Below are 27,006 nucleotides of genomic sequence, written 5' to 3' on the forward strand. Positions count from 1 at the left end.
TGAAGTGATTAACATTTTTTCCTTTGTTTTCATTTCATTTTAAATGTTGCACTGATTAACGATTTTATACACACACACACACACACACACACACACACACACACACACACACACACATTCATTTCAACTATATTCCTACAGAAAAGCGCCACTCCATGGGCGAGCTCAACAAATTTTGCCTCTACAGTCAAATGAAGAATTTGGGAAGATTGGGAGGGGGAGGGCTGGTCCCAATTATTTATGAGCTGCAAAATTTTTTAATTTAATTTAGACTTGTTTCTCTCCCAAAACTTTCTTCAAACAGTGACAGTAATATTTCTTGTCTATTTTTATCTTCAAATAATAATATTACTACTTCTTGTCTATTTTTAAACTATCACTTGAAGTGAGTATGTAATAATGTGATGTTAGCATAGCTTAGCTATTGTTGGACTAATATTTACTCAACAAGAATGATGTTTGCAAAGAAGAGCAAGCAGGTCCTTCATAGACCTTAATTCCAATGCTACACCATGAGATTTTCTAATTTTCAATTTTAACACGTTGCGTTTCTTGGAAAAGATAAACAACAAATTGTTTTAAAAATACAAATTGGTGAGTAGCATAATTCAAAATTAGAAAAATTAATTATGCATAACTAATTTTAGTAACTAATATATATATATATAAATTGAAATTGAACTTTACAATATCATTTTTGGAACCCCCCAGAATGTCTGGCAAAGACCTAATTGTGACATCATCTCTTTGTACATTCTTCTGCTAATGTAACAAATTTGGGTTCCAAATTATTTAAAAAGTCAAGTTCGTCTTCCTCCTGTCTTTCACTGCAACAGCCTACAGAACCAGCTGGAGATCCTCTTCCTTCGTAGTTATACGTAAGGACATAATCTTGAGATGGCATGTGGTCTTCGCTCTGATTACATAGATGCAATTTCTGTAAAATCAAAAAAAAATGGATTGTACTATTGCTTTAAACAACTTAAACATATGAACATAAAATTTATTTTTATTTACCTTTTATGTTTAATTTTTAACCAGTGTGTCCTCTAATGGATTCCTACACACAAAAAATGCACATGATTGGTCTATATCACAACCATACCAAAAAGTAAGTATATTTTACATTTATAGCAATCCATACAAATAAAAAATTATGTACACAAATGTTATATTTAAGTACATTTAAGTTATCATTAAATCTTCATCTCTAAATGTTATATTTATAGGTCAGGCTAGTCTACAAAATGGAGATGATATGCATAAGTGGTTAGGAATTTGAGTTAGAATGTCAAATAGTTTTGGTTTTGAGTCAAAGGTCTGGCTTTACCAACTAGCTATAAAACTTTGGGCAAGTTACTAAACAACTTTAAGTCTCACTTCTTCACATGTGAAATGGGCATACTGAGAGTGGCTATCTCACAGGATTACTTTGGAAATTAATGATGAAAAAATAATGCAAAAAAATATACACTTATTAGGCCTAGCATGAAGTAAATGTACAATTTAAGTGTTAACTAAAATTGCTTATTATGTGCAGTTATAAAGTGAGCAAGAATTACTGTATCGACTTTGGAGTCAAGTTTCCAAGGAAGTCAAAACATGGCAAAATACAGAGACGCACAAAAAAATTCACTGAAATGGAAAGTAATCAACTTAACCTGCATTACAAAAACTGGGCTTTTGTAACGAGGAGGCCAAGCATTCAGCCACATCTGCCCTCATCGCTGTCTGCCAATCTGCCAAACTCCAGGGCCTCCTCCCTGTCCTCACCTGTGGATCGACTCCTATTGGAGCTCACCTGCTTGGCTTCCGTTATCAAGCATCTTTCTTCATGACCTTGTCAGGGTCAACTCCATTACCTGATGTGCACACTGAAAACATTCCTAAGCATTTGTCCTAAGCTTCACTCCTTCTCAACCTGAACTTACTGACTGTCTAGAAACAGAAAAAAGATTAACACTTGAATGTGACAAAATAAAAAATGCTGTAGACATATGAGAACCTACAGCCCTGTTACAGAATACTGCCCGTTTGCAGTTTATCCGAGGATTAAGGGTTCCTGGTCCAGTGTTCTACAATGGCACTGGTATCCACGGGTCAAGGTATCTACTGATCACTGGTATCAACTGATTACAGTACAACTTATCACCAAAAAGAACATTTGATCCAGTGGCTCTCTACCCCAATTGCACATTTAAATCACCTGAAAATTTTTTTTTAAATAGCAATTAAATTAGAATCTTTTAAGGTGAAGCACAGGCATTAGTATTTCTTAAAAGCTTCTTGGGGGATTCTGATGGGGACTCAGAACCCATTACTTAATCCCTTCTTTCTTTCACATTCGTGCTTTCTTCTGAATAAAAATACTTTCTATTTGCCTGGTACTTTATATGTTAAAAATATTTTATATAATGGTGGCCATAGTTAATAATAGTATATTGTATAGTTCAAATTTTCTGAAAGAGTAGATTTCAAGTGTTCTCACCATAAAAAATAAGTATTTGAAGTGATGGCTATGTTAATAAGCTTGATATAATCATTCCATACTGTATACATATAACAAAAAAATCACCTTGTACCCCACAAATATATACAATTATAATTTGTCAATTTATAATAAAATTTTAAAAATAAATAAACTGTGTTGTTTAATCTTTATCCTAAAACTGCATACAGGTGTTTGTGTTTTCACAGAGAAATACAGATTTGATTTGGAAAGTTTATGATTGTGAGAAACTAGAATTTTTTTCACATTCTTCTATATCAAAAGAGTTCATGAGGTAAGCGCACACCTAAAAGTGAAAATTTAGTGAAGGATATTGGATACCTCCAATTTTTATGGTATTTTAAATATTAAGTGAAATATGACAGATGCAATAAATTCTCTTTTAAATTAAATAATATACCAAAATCAAAGAGCATTAAAAAGTGACCAGAGAACAAGAGGAGTTACATCAAAAAAAATGGAAAAGCAGTTTCTGAAAAAATACGTTAATTTCAATTTCCTACTGTTCTCCACTTGGCAATTTAAGCTTTAGAGTCAAAACACCTAGGGAAACTCACTTCACCAAGACGAGGCTGGGTGAAATTGTGCCACTCCGAGTAAGTGTATCTGCAGTTGTCCGTCTCCATGTGTCCTCCCCTGCAGGAATCCAGGGTGTGATGATGCCCGGCCCCCCGGCAGGATTCCAAGGTCTGGTGTCCTCCTTTCACCATTTCAATGGTCTCCTGCCCTCCATTTTTGACTCCTGATCCCAACGTGCCACAAAAGCCTTGGCTTGAGTTGTTGGCCGTCTGGGTCATAAATCCATTGGCAGAACACTGAAATATATAAAATAAAATAATTCATGTTGGAAGAAAGTGGATTCCAAATAAAGTCAGAAGAAGACATGGTAGTAAGAATACTTATTCTCCCTTTTATTCATTCATTCAACAGACATTTATCAGTTCCTAAGTATGTGTCCAGATGCACAGGCATAGGGTGCAAAGATAGACATGGTCCAATAGTGGCTCCAAGTAGCTTTTATTCCAATGAAGCAGAAAAACAGATAATTCTTTTAAAAATGTGATTCCTCTGCTAGATAGGTGAGCACAGAATGCTACAGGAGCACAGAGGTAAAACACCAAAATTCAAACCCAGAGAGGGTAAGGGGAGCAGACTGGGAAAACTCTGAGTTGAGAGACCAAAGACCAGCAGGAGTGGAAGGAAAAATCAAATACCTGTGGGAGGGTCTGGAGGCAAACAAGGTGTTTCAGGGGTCCTTGAATTTAGTCAGTTGAAAATCGCTACCACACAGAGTTGAGAGAGAGAGAGAGAGAAAATGAAACTAGAGAGGTTATAAAAGGGCAAATAATATAAAGATCCAACGCCATACTAAAAAAATTTAGACTTTATCATGAAGACTATGGAAACCCAATGAAATATTTTAACTTATTAAGGAGAGAAGCATATTTTTAAAATATCATTCAAGGCAATAATGTGAAAAACAAGAAAGAGACGTATTTAGTGCCATGAAGATCAGATGGGGGGGTCACTGAATTATTCCAGGTGAAAAGTGATGAGGACGTTAGCCTAGGTAGAAGCAGTGATGACTGAAAGAAGAGGGGCCACTCTGTAGAGTCTGGGGGAGGCTATATGGATGAGCAGTGAAGAGGAGAGTCAGGAATTATTCCGTGGTGCTCTACTTGGGCAACTAGATAGATGGTACAATTCCCTGAAACAGGGATGAAAGATGTGCTGGTGGGCAAGATGAGGGTGAGCAATTCAACTTTAGATGTGATGAACTTGAGAAACATGGGATATCCAACACAAATAGAAGAATATGTGGACTTAGAGTTCAGGTGAGACATCTGAGCTGGAGATATAATTCTGGGAGTCACTACCGAATAGGTGATAGTTGAAGCCACAGGGATACATGAGATATCCAGAGAAAATTGTAAACCAAAAGAAAAAAGGGCCAAGGGTAGAACTTCTAGAAAAATCATGTTTCAAGGGGTGGATAAGGGAAATAACACTGGAAAAGCCACTAAGATAATTGAGAAAATCAGAGAGGCAGGACTGACTTATGCAAAGAGGATTATAGTAAGGACAGTACTTAGGTTGACTACAGTATAGTCAATGATGTAAAAAAAAAAAATCAGGGTATGATAAGGACTGGTTCAAATAAAGTAAATGCCCATCGGATTCAGGTAAAAAGTGGCCTTTGGTGATCTTTGTCAAAAGAATTTCCAAGGAATGCTGAATAAACAAAAGTAATATTATAGAGAAATCAAATATAAATTTTTCTTTCAGAAAATTCAGTTTCCAAGGAAAAGAGATATGGCAGAACTACAGAAGGACAAAGAGTCAAGTAAATACTTTAAAATGAAAAAGACTTGATTTAACATTAACTTAATACTAGAACTTCACTCCAACCCTCTGGGCCACAGGTCAGAAGTTTATATATAGTGGTAACCTCAGCTGTAATTATAAATCGTTACTTTCATGACAGGAACTTCCATTATAATTGGACTCTCCATTGTGCCATCCTATCAATTTAATTTTTTCTATTCAATGTGCAGAGTCTCTAAATAAACTGAAAGATTTTCAAGTTCAGATCATTTACTGAACCTGAAATATTTCTACAAAAGTCACACACGCTAGCTCATAGCCTTAGAAAAAAATACCAGAAAAGAGAACTAAAAACTAGCCATTTGGTGGCAGTGCTACCCTATATTTTTTTACTTTGGTTGCTCTTACAGTAAAATAGTATTACTAGGAAAAAAAAATCCTGATTATTAAATCTCCTTGATGGTATAATTTTGTCATAATAAATGTATGTTCAGAGATCATACTTCTAAGCTAATTAAAGGAGAACTGAAAATAAACTAAAATCGATGCTGAGCCCACAGTGCAAGCTCTTATCTTCCTGCCCGCCATCTGCATTCTTCAGTTTATTCTCACATGGACTCCTTATCCATGTCAATAATTTCCAGATTTACTTTTCCAGTCCTGATTTTTCATCCAACTCCTAACCTCATCTGATTGTCTTCAACTGAAACTCTGATCCAAAACTAAAATCATCACCTTTACTCATTGTATTAAATTGAGTTTATATATTCACTATGAAATTTTGTTATAGTTTATAAAAATTTGCCTAAAACTATGTTCTTGACTAAATTAATAATTCCAAGCCCTTCTTAGAAGAATTCCTAACAGACAACACTTAACATGGTGAAATGGCCAATCAATACCATCAGTTCTAGCATCAAATGGCAAAGAATAAATACTAAATAAGGTTCATTCATTCTATTCTTAGATATAAAATAAGAACTTACTATGAGTCAAGGACTATCAAAGTACTAAACCTATTTTCTACCTGAAGAGATAATTGCAGGATTCCACATGTAGGCATGTCAAGCATAGATGGACTACGATTCTGCATGATGATGGGGAAGAGTGGAAAGAGAGAAACAGTAGATAAGAGGGGTATTTTCACCCTGAGATAGAGAAAAAGACTGAGATGTAGCCATTGTCCCTAGCTATGGCCTTTACCACTTTGTCTGCACTTTTTACTTTGTTGATAAGGTTGTCAATAACCTTATCATTTATACTTTAAAAATATTTCTTATACATTCCTAACATAATATATCAATGACCATCATCCTAGTAGAGTTATCTCATGCTTAAACTATCAAAAGATCATAAGCCTTCATCTTCCCCACCTCTGATGTCTTCCTGTCCTCACTGACCCCCCCTACTGGCTGAGCATCACACCTCTCACATTATGGAGCACTCTTGCAGAAAAGCCTTGACAGACTCTCCCGGACCAAGACAATAAATCCAAAATCCTTAGTGTGGCATACCAAAGTCCCATCTCCCGGTTCTCTCTCATATCTGCCTTCCCAATGCCTAACAAGTTTCAAGCCTCTATTCCAACGCATGATTTTCCTTTCATTCTAAACCAATTTATTTACTGTTCATTGAATAGTCCCTAAACTTTGTCATCTCCTTTCTTACTCTTTAGAATGTTTCCTCCTCTTTAGCTATTCCCACCATCTCTTCACTTTCAAACCCTTTTTATTCTTTAAATGACAAAGTACACTATAGCTCTTTCACCAGGCCTTTCTAGTTGTTCCAAACTACAGGAGTATATTTATGAATCATAAGTACCTTTAAACTCTGACAGTGCCTTATCGTATCGGTTTATTGTCATGTTCCTATTTATCTTTTCCACAAGAGTAGATTCTATTTCCCAGTAAATAAATCTTTTTTGAGGAGATAACATGCCTTGTGAGTACTTTTATAATATACCTCCCACAAAACAGAAAACATAGAGACAAGCACCTCAGAGGTCCAAAAATTATATAAGAAAAGAGAGCAGCAGTGATCTTCCAAATACCTCCCCATTTTATTTTTTACATATATCTCTTTGATATTTTCTTAGTTGTCTCGAGAATTTTTAGCAAGCTCCTTTTTTTCTGTTATAAAAGGGCAAAGAGTTAAATGAACAAATAACATCTGGAAATGTACACTGCAGAGAGCAGCCAAAAAGATTATTGTTATAATAAATTCACAATATCAAAGGCACAAGCTTTAAATCATAACACTAGAGAGTGAAAAAAGATAAGTAAAACAATAACATCTATTAAGAAGTTTAATAAATATCACTATAGAAATATTTGAATATTGACAGACAAAATATTTATGCCTACAAAATCTGACCCAATTAAAAATATAAATTAACTCTAAATTTTGAAAGAACTTCATGAGGATGAGTAAAAGAAGTTATAGGAGATAGAGATAAAGACTCATTTAAAAAATTACTTACCACTCTGTCATCTCCAGGTGCTTCTGTGTTTGATATAATTAAGTTTTGCTGTGCTAAATCTTCAGGAAACCTTTTTCCTTTTGTGGCACCAACAATTCCACATACTAAAGTTAGCAATACAGCTGGTTTTTTAAAAAAATAAGATTTAGTTTAACATATATAAAATAAAATAATCATCTTTCATTTCTTTTGACCTAAGGGTTATAATAAGAGGAAACTAACGCCACTAAGGATAGTCTCATGAGTTTTCTTCGCCTTTCTAAATTAACAGGCCATGATTTAGCTTAGATTTTTAAATGTGAAGCAATCATATATACTTTTTATTATATCCCTCTCTAATTAAGAGTTTGAATTCTATCCATGATGTTAAAGTATATAGAATCATGAGTTAGGTTGTACATGAAAAAAATCACTGACATTTATTTAAGACAAAGACTTTGAAGAAATTTACTGATTCCCAAAAGGATGACTTGCCCATATGAAAACATGACAAAACAGATTTCTTTCCCAGCATAGGTTTATCTCCAAGTCTCTTAACTGAGCCTAGTTTGTATCTTATCTATTCAGAATTTTTATTCTATGTCATAATCATGGGAGATCGAAAATCTATGATAACAAGACTAATAATAGCAGCAACAATTCTTTCTAACAGTCTACAAGACCCTATACCATGGATTGGCAAACTACAGCCCCAAATCCAGACAATTACAAACTTTTGTATGTTCGTGAGTTAAGGCTTTATATTTTTAAATAGTTGGAAAAAAATCAAAAGAAGAATTATAGTTCACGATGTGTAAAAATTACATGGAATTCAAATTTTAATCTCCATATATGAAGTTATCGGAACACAGCCATGCCCATCATTTACATATTTTCTATGGCTGCTTTCTTGTTACAAGGGCAGATTTGATTGGTTTCAATGGAAATCACATGGCCTGAAAAACTTAAAATATATTCCATCTGGTCCTTACAGAAAAAATGTTCCAACTCTTGCCTACTCTATGTGACCTGTGCCACCTTTTTGGTTCCTTTTCCTAATCCTCTTCTCCTCATCCACAACTGTCTAGGCACAGTGGTCTCCCTGCCATTCCTTGATTTCTCTAGACATAATCTCACATTAAGGTCTTTGCATTGACTTTCGTCTCTAACTAAAAGCTCCTCCCCCGGGTATGCCAGATGGTTGACACTTTCATCTCTTCCAAAAATCATTAAATAAACTAAACCATTAAATAATCTTCTCAGGCCTGACCTATCTATTGAAAACTGCAATCACTGGCACCAGTAACCTCTCACATATACAATAATCACTACAGCACTACTAATCCTAATTATTTTACTGTATTTTTTTCCTTCATGGCATTCAATATATTTATTCATTTACCATCACAAGGTAGACAGGGGTTTTTGGCTTGGTTTTTTTGTCTATTTTGTTCACTGATGAATTCCAAGCACCTATGACAGTTTTTCGCCTATAGTAGGTGTACAATATATATTTATTTTGTTGAATTAATGAAAAATAAAGATAACTTACTAGAAATTTACCATTCATTTTTCTAAGCATTTGCATGCATTAACTCCATCAATTCCTAGTGCTACTCCGTTCAGAACTCTACTTTAATTATTCCTCTTATGGATAAGGAAATTGAAGCACAGTTAAGTAACCTGCCCCAGGTCACATGGCTTGCAAGTGGTAAGACTGGTGGTTCCCAAATCTTGCTTTTAACTACTACTCTGATCACACAACAAAGCTAATCAGGCTAAAGGACTAGATGGAAGTAAAAAGAGAGGAAAAATGCGGTGCCATTATGAACTACACAACTGGCAAGTTGGAGTTAATGGAATCCACAATTGGCGAGATATACCAAAGAAGAGATTTTGCTGTGAACTGAACACTTCCCGTAAGTCTGTGGCTGAACGGTGAGAAGACATATAAGAAAGTGATTTTTACTGAACTTTCATTTGGCAGAAATTTTAGATTGTTCCATTTAGCCCTAAAAGTGATAGCACTAAGACCGAGAAATAAAAGCAATATGTTGGACAGATTAGGTTCAATCTAAGGAATTTTCAACAATTCTGTCCTAGTATGAAATCTTTTATCTCAAGAAGGATTATGTGCCCTTCCACAGAAAATGTTCAAACTGAACTCAGATGATACCCAAAGGGAGCTTGTAAAGGAAGATCACTTTTTAAAGTCCTCTTCCTGAGCTCATATTTTTTATTACACATTTTAACTTGACATAAGTGAAAGTACTTACAAAATAGTAGTGCTATACCCAATAATATGGCAAGGATCGCCCATTTTCCAAGTATTACTCCCGCACTCCTTGAAGCCGAGCGACACTGACTTGGATGGGTACAATCACACAGATTAACTCGCAAGTTTTTTGTTGCAGATTGACCTGCTCTATCTTTCACAGTAATGGGAATGATATATTCTTGAGCTTCAGCATTTTTCCGATATGAAAGACGGGCAGCCGTATCTGAAAAAAAAATAAAAGAATTTTATTTTTAATGACCAGTTATTTCTCCCTTAGCATCTGCTTCATCACACTTGTTTTAAAGGCACTATTCATGGAGCTGGCCAGTTAGCTCAGTTGGTCAGAGCATGGTGCTGACAACACCAAGGTTCAGGGTTCGATCCCTGTACTGGCCAGCTGCCAAAAACAAAACAAACAAACAAAGACTCTATTCACGTGAAAATAAATAAAAGTGGAGAACTTTATTTAATCTTTTCAAGCACCAATATTACCTTATATATGCTGCCCCTTGTAATTGTTTAGAAGAGAGCTCTAAAGAAATAATTTGGCATTGGAGTGACCCAGTAGCACTCCAGCAATATTTAATATTCCCTTATCCATACAAACTGAACATGCTAGAGGGTCTCTTAAGATACAGTTCAAGCATTTTTCTTTAGTACCAGTTTATATACTCAAAAAGAATTAACACCTACAGATATACACAAAGGATGTTTTAAATTCACAGTCTCTTATCTACTTACCTTCTGGTATCTGTCCATTATCTTTACGGATAAGGTAATTTTTCAAAACACAGTAGATACTTTATGATTAATGCCTTACATCTGGAAGTAATCTCAATACCAGGAAGCTAATTAATATCACTCAAGCTAGTTATAAGGCTTCCCCACAAAGAGATATATCTGTATCACAACAATTCATTTTTATTCACAATTTGATAGTCAATTTCCCCCAATAATCTTGATATCTTGGTTTTATGACCTTATTATCAACCTGACCAAAAGTTACACAGATTTTCCATGGTAATTACAACCTTTTTGAGTTTTTATAATAGACTATGCACAATGACAAAGTAGCATAAGACACATCCTGGAAGTCACCTGCAATTTCTACGCCTTGACTAAATGTGCTGTTACAGCTGTAAGAACTTCAAAGATTTTGGCTGTGCCTCATACCCGAAAGCTCACCAGAGGATGTGGATTCCCACTTGCATTTATTTGGGACCCTTCAGGACCACATTATGTCTAAGGTAAGATCCTTCAAGTCCCTCCCTTCCCTCAAGACCACAAATTGAGCTATAGTCATGTCTTATTTATTCACAGAGGAGCAGGAGCCTTGAATTTTCCTTGCCACTTAACTCTGCCCTCTTCAAATTGTCCTCCTCACTGCCACCAATGTCACTTTTATAAGACATAAATCTGGGTGTGTCTGACTTGCACATCCCCAATACACAACTGCTGTCACCTATCACACAAAGAGCAGCCTCCTCGGCCTGGCACATAAGGTCTTTCACCACCAGATTCCACCCTTCCTCCAATCCAAATTCTTGGCATTCCTACTAAACCTTTCTAATTTCTAACAACACTGATGTACTTATTCCCCTAGTATGTTTCTTCTTGTATGCATATTTATTAATCAATTATTAGTTAACAAACATTTATTAAGCAGTTAGTATCTACTAAGCACTGGGCTAGGTGCTAGAAATTCAAAGATGAATTAGAAATGTTCTGAGAAACTCACGTGTTGAAGGAGAGAGGTAAACAGATGACAATACAACATGGCACTATAATACAGGTAGCAAAAGGTCATGGTGCCACTCCATCTACCTCAAGAAAGACTTCACAGAGTTGAGCACCTGAGCTGGGATTATCTCTGTTTTGCTCATCTTTATACATATCCTCAAGATCTGGAACAGTGACTGATAGATAGTAGGTTCTCATAAATATTATGAATGAATATCAAGAGAAGAAATGGAAAAGGAGGTGTTCTAAGCAGAAGGGCAGCATACTCAAAAGTCCAGTTATATGAAAGAGCGTGACAGAGTAACAAAACAAGAGTAAAGTGTGAATGAATTATAGGACACTACATCCCCCAGAAACTGCTATCATAGGAGGCAGCCATTGAACGCTCCAATGCCAGGTGCCTTTCCATATCCCACTCCCAGGACACCATGGAGTGTTTGTCCCATATACCCAGAGTCCTCATTTCTAGAGCCTGCTTACAATACACTATAAACTACACATTATCTGGTCTCTCCATATCCCATTACAGTTATTTAAAAAAAACACAGCAAAAATGTTGTCATAATGATAAGCTGACCAATATTTTAACAAAGCTTTTTTGTCTTTGACGTAAATGTAAATATTACCTTCATAAAAATTCTAATTTCCTTCATTTTTTATACAATGTATAACACAGCCCCCACACAATGTTTTTAAAAGGTTTAGTCTTCTAGAATTTATTAATGAGAATTAATTTTACTTTATGCTTTGTGTAAGTAAATAAGTAAATCTATTCTCCAGTTATTCTCAGTTATTTCAGAGTATATAAATCATTATTTTTTATTGAATACCATTAACTCTGGAGAGGGTCCATATTCTTTTGATTTCAGGAGAAGTGTTTGCCAAATTGAAATAAAACGGAGCTCCATGGACAGGTTCATCAGGATCAACAGCTGAAATGTCAGTATATTCCATCTTTGGTTTGCAAATTACTAGATAATCTTGAAGTATTTCTGGTGCATTATCATTCACATCTTCAATGTTCACTGCAAGAGTTCCAGTACATGATCTACCAGCTAAGAAGAAAGGAATAAGGTTTGGTGTAATTTTTTAATTCTTTTATAGTTTCTTAGGGGAAAAAAATCAATTATATTCTATACATGATATATTGGGCTTTTTAATAAACTCTTATTATTATGGAAAATCTTAAATAAATAAGACCATAGATTGATAAATAACATCTTCACATAATCTAAAATAATTACTGCTGTTGATAGTATCAAATACAACTACCAATATACCTTTTACCAGAATTACTACCAAATAATAAAAATCGATAACTGAATTTTAAACTCTCCATTTTCCTGGGTTGCTGGGGCAGATGTTAATCAGCAATAGTAATGTGGATACAGAAATTCTAATCCCAGTACACATTCAAACCACCTAGGGAAATTTTTTAAATATATGATGCCCAGGCTCCACAACTAGAGATTCTGATTCAGTTTGTATAACGTAGTGTCTACACAGTGATATTTTTTTTTACTATGAAGCTAAGGTTGGGAAATTCACAGTTATGTTAAAAAGCAGAATTCAAGGAAACAATCACCTTGACCTAATAATCAGCAGAGCTATTTAAAGGCTTGATTTTAAATGACACCAAGAGATCTGGAAGAGTCTGATGAGACCATTTCATCTGGTTCTAGGTTTTTTTATCTTCACTTTTCAACACAGAGATATATAGGTATTTAAGCTCCTGTCATGTTGGAGATATAACTAAGGCATGGCTTCTTGTCACCAAGCAGTTTCACCTTGTTAGATGACTAAGAGACAAAGGAACAGACTCTTTAAAGTAATTTGTAAGAATTCCATATACAGTCAGCCCTCCTTATCCACAGGTTCCGCATCATGGATCCAACCAGTTGCAGATCAAAAATATTTGGAAAAAAATAACAACACAATAATAAAAATAATAAAATTAGAAAACAATACAGTATAACAACTATTTACATAGCATTTACATTGTAGTAGGTATTATAAGTAATCTAGACATGATTTAAAATATGCAGGAGGATGTGCATAGGTTATATGCAAATACTATGCCATTTTTACATAGGGACATGAGAATCCTCAGATTTTGGTATCTGAGGGGGTCCTGTAACCAATCCCCTGTGGATATCAAGAGATGACTGTACTTACCACAAGAATAATTTTGCACAAGAATAATTGTAGTTTATTCTCCAATCCCTTTACAAAATACCAGATTTAAATGCCTTCTTTTTTTTACCTTGGTCTATTGCCATGACGGTAATATTATATAACTCATTTCTGGAAGTTACAGCCTCCCTGTCCAAGATTTTAGAAGTTTTGATTGACCCCGAAGTTTCATCCATGGTGATCCATCCTTTAGGATCATGCAATATTTTGTACCTGTTAATAGAAAATAAGTCTTTAGAATTATAAAATGTTTTAAAATAACATAGCATCTAAATTATTACAAATATATTATTAGTATATTGGTTACATATTTCCTTGTACCTTAAACCATTGCTGCTTCTAGTTTCAGGGTCATATGCCTTATAGCCATTGATCTTTAACCCCACTTGTGAGTTTTCTTTAATCCGTATGTATTGGGCTGCAGGGCTGCATTCAGGCCCCTCATCCTGATCCTTCACATGAACAGTAACCAAGGCTCTGTTAATAGTTGTCAATCTGGGTAGAACATCTCTAGTAAATGGAGCTTCATTGCTTACACCAATTTCCAGGATCACTTGATGGTTTTCTTCATAATTCAGTGGCTTTAAAATAAAGCACATGCATATCAGCATCAGTGTAAATTCACTTGGCATCTCAAATAGCTAGTGAACTTTTTTCAGTATGAACAGTGCTGCATAATTTCCATGTTCACATTTTGTTAATATTGATTTTTTTTTTTTTTTTTTTGGCTGCTGGTGGAAAAGAAATTTCTAAAATATTTTTATATTTCACTCTTACTAGGAACCCTTAGTAAGGTTATCCTGAACCTGGAAATAATGCAGGTTTTGGTATCTTCTTAGAGCCCCATCCAACAGGCTGGCCAAAGGTCATCTGACTCTCTAGGAGAAGACAACTTAGATTTACTATTTACTGTTGACTAGGGCCCAGGCATTTTACAGCTCTTGTAAAGTTAGATGTTTACTTAAAACTGAAAAGGTGCAATGATTTTACTTTCTGCCTTATAGAAAAGATATTCCAAATGTCTGTTTCAATTGCTCTATAGGTATCTAACTGGCCATTTCATTTCAGCTTTTCCTTTTATGAAAATCCATCCTGGGTTTTAGTTGTTCTTAGGAATCTGCTTTTTTTTTTTTTTGCTGGTACCTTCAAAAATGAGTTAAGTAAAATTTTTACCCAGGCTCAATATCCATTTTTATGAAAAATACATTTTTGCCAATTTGGGAATTATACTTTGTCCTTGTCTATAATTTATCCGATGAATCTCCTACAGTGGAAACACTAAGGAGTAAGATAAATATGACGTGCTTAAAGGTAATCATTATTAAAGACGTAGCACAACTCTAAGCAGTGAAAATAAACTCACTGAATCCTCACAGCTTTATAAGTAGTATTATCACCATCCTCATTTTACTGAGCAGGAGAGCAGGACACTAGAGAAAAGTGAGATTACCTGATTTTTTCCTAAGGCCAAAAGATATTCTGAGCTGGGTTTGAAGCCAGGTATTCTGGCCTGAGTCCTTTTCTGCTCTACTGTACTACTTAATTGATTCACTAGCCTCTAAAACTTTTCAAATCAATCCTTTGATTACAATTGATTTTGGGATAGCAAATCAAGCAAAACCCTTAAAACACTATTTACACTGTACTGTAAAGTTGAAACAGTTTTTTTTAAATTCTCGTTGTGCTTTTTCAAACAATCACTGGCCAAACATTGAACAAAATCAAAAGTTATGAATAAAACTGTTTTAAACCTTTCTTCACACCTAGGCATTAACAGACTGAGATACAAATATTATGAATCCACTTAGAAGTCGAGAAAATCTCTGAATCTTAGAATCCAGAAAATGTATGTGATACTCTTATTTTTTGTGAATATCCCAGAAACTGGAAAGTCAGGAAGGAAAAAGTGTTAATGTTTGTTTATTTAATGCTGATGAACACTGTCTGACAAGTTACATGTGTTGGTATGATCGTGTAGAGTAAGAGCAGCCCTCTGCAATGAGAAATGGATGGAAATTTAGGGAACAGCTAACGGACTGCTTATTTGCACTGAAGGAGGTGCAACTATTCAATCCAGATCCACTTGCTAAAGCCTTAGAGTTTCTTTGTGCAGTTTTTCAAGTCTTAAATTAGATATTGCCTTTGTGGTTTAAAAGCCTGCAAGATTAAAAATTTGGTGGGATGAGATCCCAATGATTAATGAAAGCATGTTAATTGTCTTCTACCTCAGCATACATTTTTGTTTCATCACTTAAAAAAAAGTTGTTCAGAAATATCTTGTATCTGCACTGAGATGTTAACTCTTTAGACCATGTATTGTTGTGGAGACAGAACTGAAGACCGTCCATGTTTAGAATGACCCAGAACAATATCATCTTCATTCAAGCCCATATATACCACTGCTACTGCTGAAATTGAAAGAGAACACTGAGATTGAAAGATTACCCAAGACTCAGCTAAAGGTTGTATCAGCTCATGCTCTATAGTTGCAGAAAATTACCTATTATGAAAAATAATCACACTAATCCCAAAGACATAGTATGGCTTTTTAAAATAAAATAATAATATCCTACAGTTTGCCAAGTGCTTCCATTTTTAGTATTATATTTCAATAGCTGTTAGGGAGGCAGAAAGAAGTATTATTCCCATTTTAAAGATAATATAGAGGCTAAATTTCCAAGATCACAGAGCTATGCAAAGCAATTTACCATAGTGCTTAAGAGCATATAGTTAGAATCAAAGAGACCTAGGTTCAAGTCCTGTCTGTACTACATCCTAGCTATGTGACTTTGGGAACATTTTTTAATCTTTCTGAGACTAAGTTTTCTCTTCTGTACAATTGTTGTAAGAATGACATTTAACACTATAGCATACACTAAGTGCTTTATACTATAGTTCTGAGTGATCTCTCAAGCTGTCACACAAGCAAATGAAGGGAATAAGTCATGTATTTGTTAACAGCAATAAGAGACATCAGCCAACAAGACAATGTTTTCAAGCTTTATTCAGCTACAAGAACTATATTCTGAGCAATTCTTGGCATAGCCTACTGATTATTTAATCCTTTAAGATATAAAGGAAGGAACTAAGTGCACTCCTCTCTCAAACATTTATTCTGACTAACAAGGAAGAACCAGGGCATTGGAGGAGGAGGATTCCTTTGGAGTAATCAACACAATGATGTCATTCTTTACTGTAACCAGTAAGGAGAATGTTAGTCATCATTAGGTACAAAGCCTAAATGACAGAAAGATAGATTTCGAACACCCTGATTATACAGTGTTTGATTTTAAAATAAACGATGCCTCCCTGAGGTTAAAAATTACTTAATGATATAACTTAACTACACAATCACAAATCTTTTCCAAAGAGAAGAATATGATCCATCAATGCCAGTGTGGCTACCAAAGGAGCTCTGTGAGAAGTCACATTTTCTATGGGTTTGCATAAAATATGGAATGGCAGACATAACATGGGAAATGCAAATTTTACTGAGCAAATTGCTAAAGAATAATATGAATGACTCAAAGAAAAAGAGAAGGTAATATTAGCAAATGAGCTGATAATGACAGAATAAGGAGATGAGTTAAAAAGCAAACACGGAAAGTAGAAATGAATTAAAGTTCCAATAAGAGATGGTCCCCTTGTGCAGATTAAGTCACGGCTATAACCCAAAAATGTACAAGAGGAGATATAAGGAAATATGAACCAGGGATACCAAGCGAGAAGGAAAACAGCACAGGGTTTATGCAGATTTGCATCCTGGCTGTATGAACAGAGTTATCTGTCCTGGACAGTTTAGACATTCAACTGCCTGAATGTGCAGGGACAAATCACCTATCCCAGCTGTATTAAATGCAGCATGTAACTTGTCTTTGACACAGCCTCCTCGTGTAGAAATAGGAAGAATGTAGCAACCACGTGGGGTGGTTGTGAGGATTTATAAACCTTTCAATTCAATGTTGTTAGGGTTGTTTTATACTGTTTTAGAGCATGGAAAAAAGAAGGAAATAAGTTATTTTTATGAAGCAAGCATAATTGATAGAAAAGTTTAACAGCATTTGTACAAAAGGAGAAAACTACAGACAAACCTCATTTGTGAATATGGATGTAAATCCTAGACACAAGTTGGGAACAAAACCTAACAGGAAAGAACATTTAAAAAAGAATACAACATGACAAGTACAGTTTTTTCAGAAATGCAATGATTGTCTAATAAAAAATTTATCAATATAATTCATAATATTAATTGATAAAACATTGTTCTGGAGCCTACTTAAATAATAAATTAGAAGTACTGGAAAAGAGGAGGTAAAATTACCTCTATTTGCAGTTATATGCATCTTTGTTATACATAAACAATCAAAGTTACCAATCCAAATAGAATTACAAACAACGAAACAAGTTAATAGGTTGGTTGAATTCAAAATGAATACACAAGAATTAATAACTTTTATATATCCAAACAACAACCAGCTAGGAGCTATAATAAAAGCCCCATTTCAATGTAAATAAAATAAAATTTTGATAAATAAGCTTACTATATAATACATATTATATAAATGAAGAAATTTTTAAAACACTTGAAAAAAATAAAATTATGATCTTGGTCAAGACTTGGTCTTAAGTCTTGATCTTGACTTAATATGAGAAAAATGCTAATTCTCCCTGATTTTTTCTACGAAATTAATATAATCTTAAAAAACATCATGAGGACTATTTTTTAACTTAGAAGCTGATTTGAAAGTTCATCTGGAAAATCAAACAAGCAAAATATGGGAACAGTTAAAAAATATGTTACATCTATAGCATTGATATTATAACATAATATCTATAATACATATCTATAAAAATGATGAAACTATTTACATCTTAATATGTAGTGACTTCAGAGAGAAGTGTTGAATGAAGAAAGGTGCAGAGCAAGGAGTATAGGATATCCACTGACATGGTCTAAACTTCTATAAATATGGGACTGCTTAAAAAAGATTGTATGTCCATACTATGAAATATTACAGATGCATGTGTAACGAGCTCAGATATGTTAATTGAAAAATATATATTTGTTTTAAAAAGAAACATAATAAAAACTACTTCGACGTGTTTGCATATATATATATATATAAAATACCTTTGGAATAACATACAAGAACTGGGAAACATTCATTGACTCTTCCAAGAGCTGAGTGGCTGAAGAACCAGGGTAAAAGTGAGACATTTTACAATTTTTGCTTCCTTTGAACTTTGAACTTTAAAAATGGACTGCTTATTCAAAACTTAAATTAAAAATGACTAATAAATTTATTAATAAATAGATTTAATAATAAATCCATTGACATTTTAAATGCTTAAGTAGTTACTACAGTTTAAGCATTTGGCTTAATGTCTGGCATTTAGCCTTTAATGTTCATTTGGGTTTAATATGAGGAATGAATGTGGAAATATAATTGGATTCAATGATAAGAGGCTGCAAATGGGTGCTGTGACATATGGGATACAAACCACCATATGGGTTTGATGGGGCATGGCATAATGCAATGGAAAGGTCATTGACTTTGGAGCAATACAGACCAGGTCTGTATTCCATGGTGGAGAATTACTACATGTTTGACTCTGAGGAATTTATTTACCTCCATTAGGCTCAGGTTGTTTTTCACTAGTTTTTCACTATAATCTGTGGATAATAATACCTTATCCTAAAGGGGACATGAAAACAAGCAACAAGATGCAACTTACATAAGTTGCTTAGTGTCATTCCCTGTGACATAAAAGGTGCCTGGTTCATGGTAACTAATTTTTAAAATTCTAAAAATACTTAAAGTATTTCCTTGATGTAGAAACTAGGGTGTAATTATTAAATATAAGTGCAACTATCTTATGTTTAAAAACAATGGAAATAAAGGAATACAAATTGTGTTGGGAATGAAATTTTCTATATTCTTCATATGTAAAATTAAATTAAACTGAACCAGAGACAAAGCAGTAAAATATCACAATCTAACTGCTTTCATCCTGAGAAATCCTGGGGTGGAATCCAGAAATGAAACATATTTGTCAGTCACATGGAATGAGAAATAGTGCAGCATGTAGGCTATAATTTCCAAAGACATTTGGAAAAATTTTTCTTAATATACCTATGATTAGAACTCCTTGGAAAAAAAGGCATACAAAAGAATATTGAGTACATATACTCATTGATTAGGCCTTTTAAAAATATATATTATATTCTTTTGAGAAAGTTTTATTAGAGATCATTTTGTACTGGTCAAAAAAAAACTTACAATGATATTTAATCCCTAGTGTTATTTAAATTTTGCCTCCCTAAGTGAGACAAAACCATTGATATTAAAAATAACAATGACGGGGCCGACCCCGTGGCTCACTCGGGAGAGTGTGGCACTGGGAGCACAGCGGCGCTCCCACCGCGGGTTCAGATCCTATCTAGGGATGGCCGGTGTGCTCACTGGCTGAGCACGGTGCGGGCAACACCAGGCCAAGGGTTGCAATCCCCTTACCGGTCATGAAAAAGAAAAAAAGAAAAAATAAAATAAATAACAATGATGATAAAACAGTTTTTCCATGTAGATCTTGAGTAATGGCCTTGAATGAGAAACCTGAGTAGTAGTCTTCTGACCAAGAAGCAGATAGCAAAAACTTAGCAATGCGTTAAAAGGTCTGAGCTTGGGTCTCCGACTTGAGCTTCTGTAGTTAACATTGTCTGTTCAACCCAGATCTCAAACTATTTCTTAGACTCATTTCCAGAGAAAGGCAAGGAGGGGTGGAGGATGTCAAGGTGAAACAAAATATCTGTTTTGCAATCGTTTTATAAAATATCTGTTGGAATCGCATCAATTTTGAGATGAGTGTTGGTACTGTGTAAGTGTTCATACTGTACTAAATGCATAGCAGCCCTTTTCAAAACAACTGTACGGCACAGCCCCTAGCTCACCCTGAACTTCAGATGCAGCTATGGTGGACAGCTCCCATTTATGCTAATAGATTCAACTCTCAAGCACCTGAAGATATGGCTTTTCAGATTCAAGGTTTCCTCTGAAGCCAGAGGCTCCCTCAGCCAAAGGTAGGCATAGCCCAGCCCAGAAGTGCAGAGGAATTTAGGCTCTTTGGGGGTAACCCTCAACCAGTGGGGCATGAGTACTGAAGCTGGGGGTTGATGGGTAAATGCTCCAGGTATCCCTCTTTGAGGAGATTATTCTGAGATACATTCTACTGGTTCCTTGAATGGCTGAACACCAGAAGTGACTAGCTTAATAATGCAAACTTGATTGGCCTTTCATCATTCCCTGTCTCATTTCCCTGTTTTCACTCTGTCTTCCTGGGATATACTTCCTAAATATATACCTATATTGAGGTCCTTATTTGGAGCTCTGCTTTCTGGAGAGTCCATACGAAGACTGGATCGATTTGGACCAATAAGGAGGAAAAACAATCAGTACCATCTCCTTATTTCCTTTCCCATTACTCTCAACTATAAAGCTTATTGTTGTCGTTGTCACTGTTTTTAAGTAACCGGGTTTTTTAATTCAATTTGAGCAGACCATGTTATAGAAAACTGAAATAGAGAAATGTTTGATGTTGCAAGTCTATATTTGATTATTCACATCTGTTTACAACTTGACAAGTCTTAGTATGTAAGCCCTGGAAATTCTTATCAAGGAAGTAACTATAAATACAGATGTTTATATATCTAAGCCACCACTGTATTATGATTGGTAGATAAGCCTCTTTTAGTCAATGAATGACCCCTATACTTGTCTGCCAATCATAATACAGTGGCGTCTCAAATATATAAATATCTGTATTTGTAGTTACTTTCATCCTCAATATCACCTTGTAAAGAATAAGATACAATCAGGCATATAGTCTAGAGAGAATGAGAATATGGGGTTCTAAATTATACCATATAAGGATTAAAGGAACAGGGAATATTTATCCTAGAGAATGTAAGTCTCAAATGGACATAGCAGTCTTTTCAAAAGAATTATACTCATTTTGTATAGCATTAGAGCTAGAACCAGGAGCAAACACATAGGTTATAAGGAGAATAACTTGGACACAATAGTAGTAACAATTTTTGACAATCAGAGCTCTCCAAATATAGAATAAGCTGCCGATGGCACTGTGGAGAACATTCAAGCACATGCTAGGTGCAAGTCACTGCCAAAAATAGTACAGAAGAAAAGCAGGCATTAGATGGGAACAGTTGGACTAAATACATTTTAAATTATCTTCCAATTTGTAGAATCTGTGATCTAAAACTAGTTAATTAAACCATTAGTTAATTAAAACTTGTTAAGTTGCCAAGTTGTTAATTATCCATTATTACTGTACCTTTACAACACACAGAACACCTTCATTAGTTTCTTTGTCTGTGCTGATTTTGAAATGTCCATTTTCATTTCCCTTTAAAATGGTAAAATTGGCTCTCCAGTTGGCAGTGTTAGTTAAATCCTTATCTTCTACAGGTATGCGTAAGATTTCCACATTGAATGTATTTTCCTCTACTGATGCTTCATACTGAAACAGAAAGAACTGATTAAAAATTTACTTTATAAAGAGAACTTTTACAAAGAAACTAATATCCTTATACTCCAAAACTATTTACTCTTATAATTTTACATAGGTTATTTTTAAACTATGAATCACAAATACTATTATTTCATTAAGGGTTATCTTTTAAACAAAAGAAAAACTTTATTACAAGTTAAAACTCTATTGTTACTGGCCTTTAACCATAGGGAGATAAAATGAGTACTTTTAGTACTATTTAGCACTTTTTGTACCCATATTATCTCCCTCTTGTTAAAGACCAGTAATGTTAGAGTCCTCACTTATATATCATCTGTTTAAACTTCAATTTTATCCATAAAATAAAAATACATGCTTCAACATACAGTAGTTTCTCAGTATCTGGGGGGATTGATTCCAGAACTTTCTGCAGATGCAGATACCAAAATCTGAGGATGCTCAAGTCCTTGATATAAAATTGTGTAGTATTTGCATATATCCTATGCATATCCTCTTATATGCTTTAAGTCATTTCTAGATTGCTTATAATACCTAAAACAATGTAAATGTTTTAAAGTAGTTGTTATACTAAATCATTTAGGGAATAATGAGAAGAAAAAAAAGTCTGCAGATGTTCAGTACGAATGACAAGTTTTTACAAAAATATTTTTGATTTGCAGTTGATTGAATCCACAGATGCAGAACCCATGGATACAAACGGCCAACTGTATGATATTGTTATTAATTCAGATAAGTAATGAATGACAATAGACAAAACGAAGATAGGTTTCGATGTTATATACGTACAGCATTTTGTTTGAAAGTAGGTGCGTTATCATTTGAATCTTTTACTGTTATAATACAAGTTGATGTACCAATCAATCCAAAAAATTGACCATCCATGTCTTGTACTTTCATTATCAACGTGTACTTGTCTACAACCTGAAGACAAAGCAAATATTTAGTCTTGAAAACTTTTGTTTACATCTATAAATGAAACCTCAATTGCACACTCTTCTATTTGTATGTATCCATGTTTTTATTTCATTTCCACATCTGCATATATTCTAAGAAATTCGTAGACAAGATTAAGGCTGAAAAAGTAAGCAGAAGTTAAATTACAAAAAGCCATACTAAGAACTTAGACTTATGTTTTAAAGGTAATAAGGGAAAGTTTTATGGCAATCATAGGGGGAGCCCAAAATAAGAACATTTGAGTTTTAGAAAGAACATTCTTAAAGGAGATTGAGCATAATTTGGAGTGAGCGGAGCTGGGAATCAAAGCAACCAGTTAAAGACCTCCTGCAATAGTTTAAGACAGGGGGTCCAAATCTGAAGCAGTAGCAATGAGACAGAGAGAAAGGGTGACAGGAAAGGTACTTGGGAGTTAGAATAAAGTAGGACTTGATAAGAGATTTATATACAATTTAAGAGAGAAAGAGGGAGTTGACTGATGCTCAGGTGTCCCACTTGGATAAATAGGCAAACGGGGTATCACCAACCAATACAGAAAACGCGGAAAAAGAGACAATTCTCTAAGGAAGTGAACACTACTGAGGTTGGCAAAGAGGGGTGAAAATAATGAATTTTATTTTGCATATGTTGAATTTTTTCTGCCTAAAGGAAATCTAAAGTGTAAAGTCCAGAAGGCACCTGCATGTACAGCCCCACTGTTAAGGAAGAGATCGTGACCATAAATACTGTTCTGGAAGACATCAGTATGTAGATGGTGATTGAAATTATGGCAGGAATCAGATGATTCAGAAGTTATCAGATAAGAAGAGTTGAGGATATAAGAAACAATAGCATTTCAAGCATGGGGGAAATAAGAAGACTATACAAAGGACACTAAAAAGGAAAGATCAGAAAAGCAGGAGGAGAACCAGAAATCTAAGGGAAGAGAGAATTTTAACAAGTGTCAACAAGAGGGACTTAAGGTAACCACTGGATTTGCCAATGAAGTTTGCAGATGGTGTGGTGATGGCGAAATGAAGTCATTAGTTTCCAGTGCAATCATATTTCTGCCTTTCTCTTTTATCTTACTATTCTTCATCCACCCCTTTTGTTCTTTTATTTTTTCTTCATTTTCTATTTCCCTCTATCTCTTTGCTCCATCTTCATTTTACTTGATCTTCCTTCTACATTGAAAACCTCTCTGAGGTGCTCCTCCCACAGGCTTCAGGATCTCTGATGCTCTGTTTTTATCCTCCTCTAAATTTATTGTTTCTTTCTTTCCCTTGTTCTTTTTTTTTACTTCCTGTGTTGTTCTCCCAATACACTCCATGGTTATTCCCCATAAAATCCTGTTAGATTTTTTACCACCAGGAAAGCAACCTGAGTTTGACACCAAAATTGTATCCTACAAGCTGAATAGCCTTAAATTTAATTTTTCTAAACCTCATTATTTTAATTTGTAAAAAATGAGCGAAAACCCTTGTTTTCACTTGATTACCACATCATCTTTACATAGTGCACAGATACAAAAGCACATTCAAATCGTCCCCTTCAAACTTTCCTATGTCTTATTATCATTATATGCTTTATCACATAACATAAAATGCTCCAACCCCACAACAAGTAAAAATAATGATAACTGAAATCCTTGCTTTTGATTCCTTTACGTAAGCTGCAGCCATCCCTTCCTTTTTGTGTGTGTGTCATCGAATTCCATTGATTTCCTCTATCATATCTCTCACAGTCATATCAACCCTTCTATTTATATTATCCCAGTGGCAGTAGAAACCATTAAAGTGTTCCAGTAAAGCTATTTTGTATATATGAAATTGATTCATCTGCCTCAGTCAATAATGCATGACCCTTAGTTAAATGTAGGGTGACCAAATGGCAGAGCAACAATAACAATGAAAGATGAGAAGATTCAGTCCAACAATTTGATGTGGGCAACTCAATCAATCTTCCTGACCATCACATTTCTTTTCTATAGATTATATATAACACCTATCTTGTCAAACAGGAAATTACAAGGATCAAATAAAATTATGAATACAAAATTTGAACATTAAGTGCCATATATACACAACAATATGCTATTACCATTGTCCAAAAAGTGCTACAGATTTATAACTCATTAATTTTATTTTAACTAATCTTATCCTAACAAAAAGCACATATGTCAATAATAACTAGATAGGGCTCAGGGTATGATCTACACTCATGGAGCAAGCACAAGTTATCCTACATGAGGATTGAAACCTTTGCTGAACTGGAACCATGTAGCCAAACATAAAATAATATTCAATAATAACAATTTTCATAAGAAATATCTCTTTTTTCCTCACCCCTTCTAAACACCAATTGATCTGTATTTCTGTTCCTTACAGCTTCTCTTGCATAAGGAAATAAAAATAATATTTAAAAAGAATTAACAGAAAAACTGCTAGGAATTCTTATTGCCTTATGCCTAAAATAAAATCAGAAACTCTTAATCCACAGGATAGCAAATTACTAAATGATGTTCTACAGAGTGTGCAAGCTACCTCTCTGTCCATATACTGAGAGATTGTGGTGATTACTCCTGTGCTGGGATGCACAGAAAACAGCCCAGGAGATTTTGGTGTCTGCTCCAAAATGCTGTACTTCAGGCGTGTATGCATCGTGTCTGGTTCATCTCTGTCCGTGGCACAAACCACTCCCACTGTAGTACCTACATAGTAAAAAAAAAAAAAAATGCGTAACTTCCAGAATTGCAAAATACGTTTCAAAGTACCTACATTTTAAAAATTTTACCGGTGATGGTGGAAACCTAATTTTAAAAATATTTCTTACCAGAATTATGACATCTTTAAATAGAACAAATCAAGATGTCTTCAAATTTATAATACAAAACACTTTGATGATGAAAATCAAGGTATACTTTTATTTTGCTCACAGTTTAAAACGTGATATAGTAAATCACTAAACAAATTAGTTAAATGGCAATCAAAAATAATATCAATACATATCCTCACACATTGTAATAAAATGCCTACCTGGAGGGATGAACCATAATTCCTAAGTAATTCAGATTTTTTTTTTTAAATTGGACTTTTGATCAATAGCTAATTCAAGACCTGGTCTGAGGGAAACAATAATCAATCACAATGTATATCAACAAAATAAAATTTAAAAAAAAAAAAAAAGACCTGGTCTGAACCTAAAGATGTGATGCACTTAAATTATACTGGGCTAATCTGGGCATCAAAGTGTTTGTCCTTGATTTTCCTCTGTTACTATTAAAGAGAAGAGAATGCTTAATGGAGTCTGAAACCAATCACCCGTCTCTGAAAAAGGAAAAATGTAACAGAGTCACAGAATCATGAGACTAAAAACATCATAGGTCATCTAATGTAATTAACACCTTTTAGAGGTAAGAGAACTCAAAGGGACTTTCATGAGTTCCCACAAGGAATTAATAACAGCCCCTGCATCAAAAGCTAGCTTTCATACACTACAGTAACCATTTTACTATCTGTTTGTATCCCATAATATCATGCTGTAAACCTCAAATACACACAAGAAAATTTATTTAGGAAAAAAAAAAAAAACCTAGGTTTCCTAGGTTTCCAAACCAATGATTTTTTTTGTTTGTTTTTTAAATGGTACGCGTGAGTAATAAAGAAGTTAACACTGGTGACATCAAATTATCAAAGTGAAATATAAAGGGAAAAGCAGATATAAGAGTGCAGTGAAGATCTAAGTAACTACTAGAAACTTTAATAAGCAAGGTAGCAAATTCATCTTTTATCATGGAGTCCATGTTCTTTCAACTTTATGGTGAGTGGTTATTCTCCTATTACAAGTCTCAGAAGACATCATGAAAATCATGTTTAAAGCCAAGTTAACTGAAATACTTTGGGTTTCCACATGTGACAGCAAGTGTTTAGGATGAAGAACATGTGATGTACGTTTCTCTATAGTTATTCCAGCATTCAATCTAAATTGGAAGTGGTGAGGTAGTAATTTTAAGAGAAGAGACAA

The 27,006-nt window shown here is 34.4% G+C and overlaps 1 protein-coding gene and 1 non-coding gene across 3 annotated transcripts in view; one reads left to right on the forward strand and one right to left on the reverse strand.

The window, feature by feature from the left end:
- Positions 1 to 725: 725 nt before the first annotated feature.
- DSC3 (desmocollin 3) overlaps positions 726 to 27,006 on the reverse strand; it is a 47,310-nt gene continuing 21,029 nt past the window's right edge. The window contains exons 7-17 of one of the 2 annotated variants that reach the window (XM_063076970.1): positions 25,527 to 25,693; positions 22,837 to 22,971; positions 21,853 to 22,038; positions 13,825 to 14,084; positions 13,574 to 13,716; positions 12,141 to 12,365; positions 9,569 to 9,793; positions 7,314 to 7,435; positions 3,067 to 3,324; positions 1,018 to 1,060; positions 902 to 937 (exon numbers count right to left, since the gene is read on the reverse strand). In XM_063076970.1, coding sequence (XP_062933040.1) covers positions 1,034 to 1,060; positions 3,067 to 3,324; positions 7,314 to 7,435; positions 9,569 to 9,793; positions 12,141 to 12,365; positions 13,574 to 13,716; positions 13,825 to 14,084; positions 21,853 to 22,038; positions 22,837 to 22,971; positions 25,527 to 25,693 — 1,748 coding nt within the window. In that variant the 3' untranslated portion in view covers positions 902 to 937; positions 1,018 to 1,033. Of the gene's footprint in view, positions 938 to 1,017; positions 1,061 to 3,066; positions 3,325 to 7,313; positions 7,436 to 9,568; positions 9,794 to 12,140; positions 12,366 to 13,573; positions 13,717 to 13,824; positions 14,085 to 21,852; positions 22,039 to 22,836; positions 22,972 to 25,526; positions 25,694 to 27,006 lie in introns of both variants that reach the window. The other variant, XM_063076969.1, reaches the window with a different exon arrangement.
- Positions 9,893 to 9,966, forward strand: TRNAV-GAC (transfer RNA valine (anticodon GAC)). Its single transcript has one exon. It is a non-coding gene; the product is annotated as a tRNA-Val (tRNA).

The sequence above is a fragment of the Cynocephalus volans genome, chromosome 13, assembly GCF_027409185.1.
Source record: "Cynocephalus volans isolate mCynVol1 chromosome 13, mCynVol1.pri, whole genome shotgun sequence".
Classification (NCBI taxonomy): domain Eukaryota; kingdom Metazoa; phylum Chordata; class Mammalia; order Dermoptera; family Cynocephalidae; genus Cynocephalus; species Cynocephalus volans.